Below are 11,791 nucleotides of genomic sequence, written 5' to 3' on the forward strand. Positions count from 1 at the left end.
ATTCACTGTCCTGCTAAAACCTCTCTTTGTGTCCTGCATTACGCACAGCAAAGGTTTAGCTTACTTCTATGCTTGCAATAGGTACATTATTAAAAATTGGTAGTATGTCATATAAATCAAGTCAAATGACAATCAAAAGTCAAAAGCACATGCGAAATGTGAATGAAACACATGAAACGAGAGAGAAGTTTATTCATTGAATTTAGAAATATTATGTTAAATAATTTTAATATCAAAGAAATAACTTAATTTACATTTACGTAAGATGGGAAAATCTAGACATAATGCGAAGGCGCGGCAAGTCGTCAAAACCAACATTGATAACACAGAGACTCATGGGGTAAGTAAATAAATATAATTTATTTGGAACGCTATCCAAGTTATAGCTGTTCAAGTTTAGCAGAACCAATATTTACACATTGGTTTTGCTAATTTCTTTATTAGTTTGCTTTTCCATCTAACTGCAAGCCGATTTTTTTAATAATTGTATTATCAACAGATACAAATTGAATTTTCTACAAACGAATATGGAGCATCGGACCCTAGCAATCTTCTTGTCCTACCATCAAAAAAAAGACAGACTAAGGTTATATCAGAGAAGAAAGAAAAAGCAAGATTTTTATCTAAAGCTCAGAGGAAGCAATTAGAAAAAATTGTTGACAAGAAAAAAAAGAAGGAGAATGTAAGTACTTATAAATGTTATTTGACCATAGGATTCTTCCTTTGAACCTTCATATTCCTGGACAACTGATTCTGTAGTGTGAGTTTTAGTAAGTAAATGTTAACTTTAACTCAGATGTTTATAGGATCAAAGCAACTCTAATTGTTTGGCACCTGATAGCATTGTTATCCTATTATTTAAATTTTTATATAAGCGTAACCTCAAAATAAGGCCTCAGTTCTGTTACTATAGTTATTGTTTTAGATATTATTTTGATAAAAAACTTTGTTTCAGAGATCAGCACTTCTAGAGTCTTTATCACGAGTGCAAGCATCTCCCTCAGAGGTGCAACAGATGACTGCCATATCAGCTGTTCAGACCATTGGCCTGAGAAAGTTGAATGAGTTCAACCTCGAAGCTAAAGTGGAGGCTCAGGAACCAGCACAAAATAAGAAATTTAGCAGCATTGCTGGTAATTAAATGTCTCTCTTTCATCCTCACATGTTCCCAGTTAAATACCATAATGTACCTAAATTTTGAAGATTCAGAATTTTATATCACCATGCTGTTATTTCCTCTACACCAACTTCTTCATTAAAGTAGGTGTATGTGACTTCGTTTTTACACTACTGACAGACATGCGGCCCACCGGATGGTGCTTGATCACCCTTGAACACCTTCAGTACAAGTCACAACTCATTTCCTAAATTAGAATAGAACTTAGACTACTTTGTAGCCTTTAGGTCTTTTAGTATCAATTCCATACACTCCAACTCCATACACTTCAACCAGATAAACTATCATTATTAAATAGTATATACTATAAGTGCAATTAGTTCTACCATAAAACTTATGATAGAACTAATTGCACTTACTAATGAGGGCAGAGTTGTAGTAATCAACAATAAATAACAATTTCAGGAGCCAAAAAGCGCCTACGCCTTCTTAAAATGGACAATGCAGGGAAAACGAAAAAGAACAAATATGATCCCAATGTAGTAGGTCTTGATGAAACCTCCAGTGAAGAAGGCAGTTCTGAAACTGATGATGAATTAGAAGTTGTACAAAATGGCCATGAAAATTCAATTCACAATAGTATTAACAAAGAAAATAATGTAAATATAAATATAGAAGAAATTTATGAAGAGAAAGAGACAGTAGTATCTCAACAAAAAGAGAAAGAATTACTGGAAATTCCTAAAGAAGATGTGAAGGTAGAAAAAAAGAAACCATTGTTGGAACATACTACAGTTCACATAGAAGTTAAAAGAGACCCTAAAGTGCAAGTGGCAAGGTTGAAATTGCCTATATTGGGAGAGGAGCAAAGGATCATGGAGTTGGTTAATGAAAATGAACTCTTGCTTGTGTCTGGTGAAACTGGTAAGTAAATGATGATGCTGAGAATGCTTGTTATACATATAATCTGCATATAATGAGAAAAAACCCTAAAATATTTTTTTAATATATTTTATCGTAAAGTGGTGGTTGCCTGATGAAGTTGATGTACAATAAAGAACCAAAAGGACCCACTCAGTGAATCAACTTTTGCAGGGCTAAATTTAAATTTGAAGGAGTCTTGAACCCCTTCCTCACTTGTCTGCCACAGCCTCGCTTATTATCATACAACTTTTGTTAAGAGTAATGGCAATAGGAGATGTCTGTCTGTCTCCTCTTTGATTTTGCTATGCGGTGTTCCCATATTAATTTGTAAATTTAAATTTTCAGGTAGTGGAAAAACTACTCAAATACCCCAATTTCTCTACGAGGCTGGTTATGCTGAGCAGAAAATGATAGCGATAACTGAGCCGCGTAGGGTGGCTACTGTGGCAATGGCGGCCCGAGTGGGCTATGAGTTGGGGCTTTCAAGCAAGGAGGTGTCCTATTTGATGCGGTTCGAGGGAAACGTCACTAAGGATACCAAGATTAAGTTTATGACTGACGGTAACTGTTTTTTTTATTGTGTTCCTTTAGGAGGATTTGGAGTAATGAGGCATTGTATTTGTGGCATGGTAGATATTGCTACATATTCATAATGTTATATTATGTATAACTAAATATATTATAAGACTAGAGGGAGATAGAGAATTATTTGAAGCAAAGGTGACCCAGTGGTTTAGACTGAACAGACCAACTGTGATTGTTCCAGTTTGAATCCTTCTCAGGCCACATGAGTTTGCATACCAATCTGATTAATGAAAATAAGTTTTCATAAACCACAACATGAGTAGTTGATAAATTTATCATCCAGTGCGTGAAATGGAGAAGACAATGGCAAACCACTCTATTAATATTGCCAAGAAAAATAAGAACTTTGGCCTAGGAGCCTAGGAGCAGTCAGTGAGAGGTGTGAGGTTACAAACTATTCTTTTTTTAATTTCTAGGTGTTCTCCTAAAAGAGATTCAGTCAGATTTCCTCCTAAGCAAATACTCTGTGGTGATCATAGATGAAGCCCACGAAAGGAGTGTGTACACTGATATTCTCCTAGGTTTATTATCTAGAATAGTGCCCCTGCGCAGGAAAAGAGGGAACCCTTTAAGGCTAATCATCATGTCTGCCACATTAAGGCTGCAAGATTTTACTGAAAATAGTAGATTGTTTAAGGAGCCACCGCCAGTTGTCAAAGTAAGTGTTTTTTTTTATTTATTTCAATATTTTTGTTTTTTTTTCTCTGGTTATTTACATATGATAAAAAATGTACACCGCATTAGCCGCAATTCTTTATATGTAATAAATATTATCATACAATGCTTTAAGAAATATAAGTTTCGAATCCTGCGACCTTTCTAATATTATCCAGTATGAGCTAAAAATGTCTGATATTAGACCTCCATGGCGTAGTGGTCATCAGGGTTGTTCGCAATCTGGAGGTCCTAGGCTCGTTTCCCAGCACATGCAAGTATTTTACCTGTGATTACACATATTGGTCTGCGGTTCTGTGTGTGTTGTGTCCGTTTCGGTAATTGTGTCTTAGCTTAGAGTTTAGTTGGCCGTTGGGTGTTGTCCATTTACTTAATTATTTATTTACTTTCAGATAGACTCTAGACAGTTCCCGGTGACTGTGCATTTCAACAAACACACGAACAGCGACTACTTGAAGGAAGCGTACACGAAGACTGTCAAAATACACACGAGGTTGCCCGAAGGTGGCATCCTCATATTTGTTACTGGACAACAAGAGGTACATAACATTTTATATTTAAAAGTTTGACGTGAAAAAGTGCCTGTGAAGGTCTCATTTCTGAAATGATTTGATTTTGATTAAATCTTCAAAAAATTAAGGATGAATAACCTCAAGATTTTGAAATAGGACGCCTGCTTTGCATTAACCCTCCTTGGAAATGCTATTGTTGCCTATCAGCTGCGTAGGCTATGCGTCCCTTAGTCGCCTCGTACGACATCCACGGGAGGATATGTTGTGGTTCTATTGTAGGGCGGAAGCACACGGTCGATGTGTATATGTATATTATATATCTTCCAGGTTCATTACCTGGTGCGCAAACTTCGCTCGTCATTCCCGTACCGCAAGGACGTGGACTACTCCAAGCTGATCGTGAAGAGGCAGCCGGTGGCCGACGCGGACGCCGCCTTCTCTGAACCCGAGGACATTGAGTCTGATGATGATGAGGTTAGCATCTGTGCCAGTCTAATGCCAGTAGTTTGTAGCTTTTTGAGAGATTGCTACATACTTGATTGCTTGACGACCTCGGTGGCACTGTGGCACTTTACCACAAACCCGGGACCTCTCGCTTCAGAGGTCCCGGGTTGGATCCCCGGTCATGATGGAAAATGATCTTTTTCTGATTGGCCCCGGTCTTGGATGTTTATCTATTTAAGTATATGTTATAAAATATAGTATCGTTCAGTTAGTATCCCATAACACAAGTCTCGAACTTACTTTGGGGTTAGCTCAATTTGTGTGATTTGTCCTAATATATTTATTTATTATGTATACTGTTTCATATTGCTCGCGTAAATTTCCACGAGAACAATTATTTTTACAGGAATGAAAGGTACCCTATGTCCTTCTCCATTTTTAAAACTACAATGTGCGAATTTTTTAAAGCTGATTCCGAGTTTCGGAGCCTCACAGCCCTGAATGCAACTAAAGTACGTGAGGATGGAATAGTGTAAACTGTTTCAAATGAAGTCAATATTAAAGTCTTTGTTCTTTGAACTGTCAAGTTTGAATTAACTTTATTGCAACAAAAAGGAAAGACAAAATAAAACAAACGGATGTAGCAACAGCGGAATTATCCCATAGAGGGATCTCTTCCAGTCAACTGACAGGAAAATAAATACAAATGCATATTTCAGCCGCTCACAAATTTTTATTTGCAGGTAGAAAAAGAAATGAAGCGCATAAGAAAAGCGCGCAAGAAAGCAAAGTTAAAGTCCAAAGTTCTGCCGAAGATAAACTTGGACGATTATGACATGCCAGATGACGATGGTCAAGCCGATTTGGTTGATGATGAAGACAGCGATGGACACCTCAGTGATTCCGGTAAGATATAACTAAACGCCGATTATTAATTCCACGGAACATTCTGACATTTCATAAATGTTGCCAACATTGAAACAGCGGAACTGAAAATGAAAAACATTTGAGCAAATTAAAAAAAATAACCTAATAATTAATTTTACGTTTCGTATAGAAAAACTTGAAATTTAAAATTATAATTGCGAAATAGTAATTAGATTTTTTATTGTCGTATTATCTAAGCTATTTTGTTTATTTGGGAAAGATGATTTGTATTTAAAAAATGGTAAGCCCTTCTGGCATAATAGGGACCAACACTGTTTGAATGAGTTACTTTTGGCATTTCTTCTCAGCAGTGGTCGTTCCGAAATGCTAGTAGTTTGTAGCTTTGGTAAATATAATTTAATTTAGAATATGACGTGAAAAAGTGCCTGTGAAGGCCTAATTTCTGAATAAATTATTTGATTTTGTCTCGAAGATAGCTCAATGTTAGAATAGTGTGAGCGACCGTTACAACTTGAAAAGTAGTATCTATCATTGGCAAACTGGGGTACTTTATATAGATCTTGAGTATTTAGTACATAGGCTACTATTTACCTCAGGCGGACTTTTACATGATAGTTTATAAATTCAAGTGCTACGTCACCATAACCTCAAAATTTTTGAAACAGATGCGGAAGAAGACAATTTAACGGCGTCCATAAAATCCTGCCGCCAACCTCTATGGGTCCTACCATTGTATTCCATGTTGAGTTCGAGTAAGCAGTCCCGTGTGTTCGACGCCGTGCCCGCGGGCGCGAGGCTCTGCGTCGTTAGTACTGATGTCGCCGAGACGTCGCTCACGATACCGCATGTGAAGTATGTGGTTGATTGCGGCAAGAAGAAAATGCGGTTAGTTTCTCAATAAAATTTTCTTCCTCCTTGCATTGTATCCTCATTGTTGAGAGCCCGATCTTTATGTGTCACCTTTTTGTGCACTGTGTTCCACTATTCAGATCTATGTTCCACTGTTTGAATGGCGTCGTCTTGGGTGAATGGGTCGAGCGAATCTGGTCGGACTAACGTAAGGGACATAACGTCCTCTGAATCTCTTTCCATGTATTTCAGTTTATAGGAGCTTTATATAAATTGTTTTAGATCCTATCAATATATTCCATGGTAAATTCGAGGAATAATTCACATACCGTGGCTTGAAACTCAAATAAATATTTGTAAATTGTGCGAAAATTGAATTGTGTTATTTCAGCCAGTTAAATATTCTCTGCTAAATCTGTCCGCGTATAGGTCGATAGCACTAGTCATGTTATTTTTAAAATAGAATGCTATAATTAATACACATTACATAGTAAGATTTAGAAATAAGTGACAGGGTGAACAAGGATGAACAAAGTACAATATTCTTCCTTTTCATTGTGTCAGTATCACAAACTGATCCAAAAACGACATTTTTTTTGAGAAAAATCCGAATGGATTCCAGCGTGTACGACCACGTGACGGGCGCGAGCGCGTGGCGCGTGGTGTGGACGTCGCAGGCCAGCGCGGAGCAGCGCGCGGGGCGCGCGGGGCGCGGGGGCGCGGGGCACGTGTACCGCCTCTACAGCAGCGCCGTGCTGCAGCACGACTGTCCGCCGCGCCATGCGCCCGACCTCTGTCGTCGGCCCGTCGACGATCTGGTGCTCATGATGAAGTGCATGGGCATCGATAAAGTGAGTCTCGTTATTCTAGGTCATACAGTGCATATTACCGTTACAGAGTTACCGTTTTATACTACTGAGCAAGCAAACGGGCATGTCAGGTGGTCACCGCTGTCTATGGTCGCCTCCAACACTGTGTTGTCACACACACATTGCCAGCTTTGAATTAATCTTTTCAGTTTTATAATAATTGTGTAATATTCTCAAGCATTTTTTTTTGTTCTTATCTAGCCAGCCCCGAATTAAAGTTCGTAAAGTATTTATAAGCAACTTTCAAGAATGTTCTTTTAAATTCTCCCACATACTTTTACATATTATCGAAATAATCTAACTGTCGCACCTCTCTGTCTGAACGCGATAAATTCAAAAACAACCGGACGATTTTTTGTTCGATTTCACCAAAAGAGATTTGGTTGTATAACTTTATTGTTTTATCCGAACGAAGCCGGGACGGGCTGCTAGTATATATATTTTATGCAAGATTTATATAAACTACCTAATTGTTTTATTTTTCTCATATTTTTTCAAAACTAAAACATATATATATTTAATATATTACAGCGTACTCATTTTTTCATATTATCAGGTGGTAAACTTCCCATTCCCTACGGCGCCCGACAGGCTACTGCTGCGATTGGCTGAGAAACGTCTAGAAACTCTAGGCATTCTAGAGAAACACGAAGACAAGAAGAAGAAGATCGATGATGAAGACGTGAGATGACTTACATGTGTAACATTTAAAAAATAATAGTCTTGTAACGAGAATAATAACACAACGCACGAACTCGAATACTTTCCTTGTCACCTGTCCTGCTCGACGCGCAACGATGACGTCTTAAGTTTGCACACGGCACCATCCATGGACCGCCTTTATAAGCCGTACGCGCCACTCCAAGCTCACTTAGCTAGCAGCAGCCGACACTCATACTATAACCTTTATGTGGTCTTTCAGTAGCGGTTAGTCTGGGTCCCAGAGAGCGATAGCCTTTACGTAGTCCTCTCTGTAAAACCCTAGGGAAGGCAAGGAATGCGATAGCCCTTATGTAGTCCGTTCCGAAACCTTCAATTAGGAATTCACTTTTAAAAAATCCGATACAAGTGGATTCGTGGATGGTGCCGCTGGTTTCCCTTTGATTTCTTTGATTGATATCTTTGATTTTGGTTTTTACGTTTCGTTTCTATAAGTTTTAGGAGTAAAGTTTAAAGATTTTCACATAACTTTCATTGTAAAATTTTATATAAGTGTGGTTTATATGAATTTGAATGTCACAGGTCTTAAAAGTAACTCCGCTAGGAAAGGCAGTGTCGGCATTCCCGTTGCTACCGCGATATGGCAAGATGTTAGCGCTCAGTCACCAACAGAATCTCCTGCCCTATACAGTCGCCCTGGTGGCCGCACTCACTGTGCCTGAGGTAACAATTTTTAATGTACATTATTGATACAGCATCACGTCTTTATATACCTATAATATATAATTATATATTTAATAGACATGCATAAAAGGGGTATAATTTAGCAAAATACTACCCACATGTTATAGCTATATTCAAAATATTTTTAAAAATGCATTATTATGATATGAATAACCTAATGTTAATGACTTCTGGCGAGGTACAAATCCTCAAAGGTTTATTGCAAGAACACGATGTTTTTGTCACGTTTTCAATGCAATAAGATCTCTCTGGCGACAATAAAAGCTTCAAAAATGTTATTTTTGAAAAAAAAAAAACAATGATTTTAGATAATGAGTGGCAACTCGTCCAGTTGGCCGGCGACTGGCCACACTCTGTTGCTGGGCGACCCCGGCGTGTTGCTGCGAGTGGTGGGCGCTGCGGAGCACGCGCACTTTAGGGGGGAGGAGGAGTTGTTTTGTGCTAAATACGGACTAAGAGAGAAAGTGAGTTACTTCTTTGATTGGCTAAGATTATGAGTTAGCTGAGATTTGACAACCTTTATTACGTCCAAATAACGTCCAAAATTTGACTACCTTGACTATAATAATAATATCCAAAATTTGACTACCTTTTAGACGAGTATGAAACCGTATTAATTTATCCAAATTCTCCTTCAGGCCATAAAAGAAATCCGCAAAATCCGTAAACAGCTGACCTCGGAAATAAACCTAAGCGTGGCCGGAGTAGACGCGGCCATAGACCCTGAGATGAAACCGCCCACAGACAATCAAGCCAGATTGCTGAGGCAGCTTGTTTTGAGTGGTTTGGGAGACCAAGTCGGCAGGAAGATAGCCTTAGATGAAGTCAAACAAGGTTTGTTTATTAAGCCCCGAATACACTATGTGTTTATGCCAGTCATATGGCTGTATTGCTTAATTGTCACTAGCTAACTTTTTAATTTCCAAAATGTCAAAACTGTCAAAGTCACGTTACTTTTTTACTCTATCTGCTCAAATTTGGCGCGCTTACCTGCTACGCATTTTTCGATGTAAAAACTTTCATAATTACATGAATACAAATAATTCACAAGTTTATCGTTATTGATTTTCATTGGTTTCGGTGTGTCGGCGAAGATAGTAAAAAACATTTGACGCGCAACATATTTTTCTTTCCTTTTCAGTACAATATACATACATGAGTTAATATCAGAAATTAGATCTTAGGAATTTTTCACGTCATATTCTAAAGGAGAGAGAGAGAGAGAGAGAGAAAGAGAAACAAAGTTATTATTTTTCTAGGCGAAGACAAGCGCAAATTTAAATACGCTTACCACTGCGGCGAACTGGAGGAACCAGTTCACCTCCACTCTTCATCCATACTCCGGAAGACTATTCCTGAATGGGTGGTGTACCAGGAGTTATATGAGACAGGGGCCGACGATCGCAGGAAGATGGTCATGAGGAATGTCACTGCTATCGAACCAGAATGGCTGCCAGTCTATGTGCCACAGCTGTGTAACTTAGGTAAGGTCTTTATTTTTAACAAAAAAAAAACTATGGGTAAGGGTGCCTCTCCAACTAGTGAAGGTTAGCTATCAGTATTCTTAAGTGCTTTTTGTTTTTGGCTCTGCGCAATGACGCATATGCTTTTTAACTAATTTTCAAAATTAATGAGTAGAGAAAATTCTGTCAATGTAGTCACAATACTAAATGGATATTGTGGGCACTGTTACCGTTTTAGTGAATTGTGTCCAATAGAAAGCTACTTTCTAATAAATCTATCTAGTACTACTTTATTAGGCTTATGGTATTTTTAAATTTTCGAGATCGATAAATATGTGATGATGTGGCTAGCGAGCCAGGAGTGCTCTCTAACAGACCTTAAGCCTAATTTCCATTACAATATTAATGACACTAAATTTCACGTTTGACGTCAAGTTAAGTTTCAGAAGTCTACTTGAATTCGACAAAATTTAAATAAAGTCACTGAATTATTTTTGTGTCGCTAGTTTGGTAATGAAAATTCGGCTTAAATAAAGTAAGCATTTGAATAAACAGGTGAGCCGCTATCAGATCCGCCACCGCGTTATGACGACAAATCCGGCAGAGTGAAATGCCACTTCCAGGGCTCGTTCGGGAAGGCCGGCTGGGAATTGCCCACCGTGGAGATTGATTACCCTGATAAAATGGAGCGGTATAGGTGAGTTCTATCCTACACTACAATTTTTAGTTGAAGACCTTATCTAGTCGCACATTAGAGCCAACATTAACATTGTTAGATTTTTCGCAAATAAATTGATCAAAATATACCTAATGATGGCGCTTGTGTGAGTTTATAACGATATTGGAAAGGCGCGACTTATTTTAATGTATTTTTTTTATATTTTAATAAATAACAATAATGTATTTTCATAAATTTAACATTACTATGCAACGGGACCCTATTTGTCAAAAATGCGGCTTTGCATTTTTGTCGCTATTTCTCTAAAAATGTCAGTGTATAAATAAGAAGGCCCCAGCGCCTGTTTAACAATAACCTCAAAAATTACTATGTTCGCAATAACCTCAAAAATTACTACAGTTTCTTGTCATGATATTTTAGCGTATAATTTACGCGGGCGAAGCTGGAGATAAAAGTTACAAAAAATAACTTCAAATTGTCTTCTCGCAGATGGTTTGCACGTTTCCTGCTAGAAGGCGCAGTGTTCCCCAAACTGCGTAAATACGCGAGTTCACTCCTTTCTCCACCATCGACCATGGTCAAAAGTTGGTCTAAGTTACAACCGAGGACGGAAATATTGCTGAAGGCATTGATAATGAAGAGAGCCGGCACTAGAGATGCGATGAAGAAAGTTTGGGAGGACCAGCCAACTTGTGAGTATATTTTTGAGAAACAATCCTTAAATTAATATTTAAGGAATTAGTGTTAGAAATTATATATTTATTAAAATAAATTAGATTTTTAACTTGCACTTATTATAGATATATATTAGATTTTTAAAGCACAAACTGACGGACTGAGTGACTTATGACTGAAATGTATTACTCGCACTATGCAATATGGTTATAAATGTTGTTTCAGACCTGCTGGACGAATATTTGAAATGGCTACCGGAGTCTGCACACAATGAAGCGACATTATATTGGCCTCCATTGTGAATTGACGTTTAAAAAAAATATTTGTAATATATGTAAATAAAATGTATTTACCTTATTGTATTGAGTTATTGTCTGTTAGCGCCATGCCCTATAGCTACGTTGTGACGACGCGACAACGCATATTAAAAACGATTGATTCTTTCTATTGAGTTTAGAAATATTTTCATGCAATGATAACCCTTACAATTAAGTCAACGCTCTGATTTCATTTGGGATAAAACAAAAGATGATAATGATTCAAGATAGCGATGAAATCTGTGGGCGGGAAATCCCGATAATTATACGTAGATAAGATACAACAATTTATATTGCCAGCTTTAAAAAATACGAAAACAATTTGACAAAATAATTTTGTAATGACAAAGAGTATATAATTCGTAATAAAATTATCGAAATATGATTTTA

At 37.6% G+C, this 11,791-nt stretch overlaps 1 protein-coding gene across 1 annotated transcript; it reads left to right on the forward strand.

The window, feature by feature from the left end:
• Positions 1 to 56: 56 nt before the first annotated feature.
• kz (kurz) lies at positions 57 to 11,441 on the forward strand. The gene is made up of 19 exons (XM_053761077.1): positions 57 to 340; positions 500 to 682; positions 956 to 1,133; positions 1,583 to 2,041; positions 2,387 to 2,602; positions 3,043 to 3,284; positions 3,694 to 3,840; positions 4,141 to 4,287; positions 5,001 to 5,163; positions 5,811 to 6,030; positions 6,617 to 6,845; positions 7,420 to 7,545; positions 8,106 to 8,246; positions 8,576 to 8,731; positions 8,906 to 9,101; positions 9,527 to 9,751; positions 10,286 to 10,427; positions 10,899 to 11,101; positions 11,310 to 11,441. Exons 1-19 carry the CDS (start codon positions 266 to 268, stop codon positions 11,384 to 11,386), a joined length of 3,525 nt encoding a protein of 1,174 aa, XP_053617052.1. The 5' UTR covers positions 57 to 265; the 3' UTR covers positions 11,387 to 11,441.
• Positions 11,442 to 11,791: the final 350 nt, after the last annotated feature.

Source organism: Plodia interpunctella, chromosome 21 (assembly GCF_027563975.2).
Source record: "Plodia interpunctella isolate USDA-ARS_2022_Savannah chromosome 21, ilPloInte3.2, whole genome shotgun sequence".
In the NCBI taxonomy this organism is placed as follows: Eukaryota; Metazoa; Arthropoda; class Insecta; order Lepidoptera; family Pyralidae; genus Plodia; species Plodia interpunctella.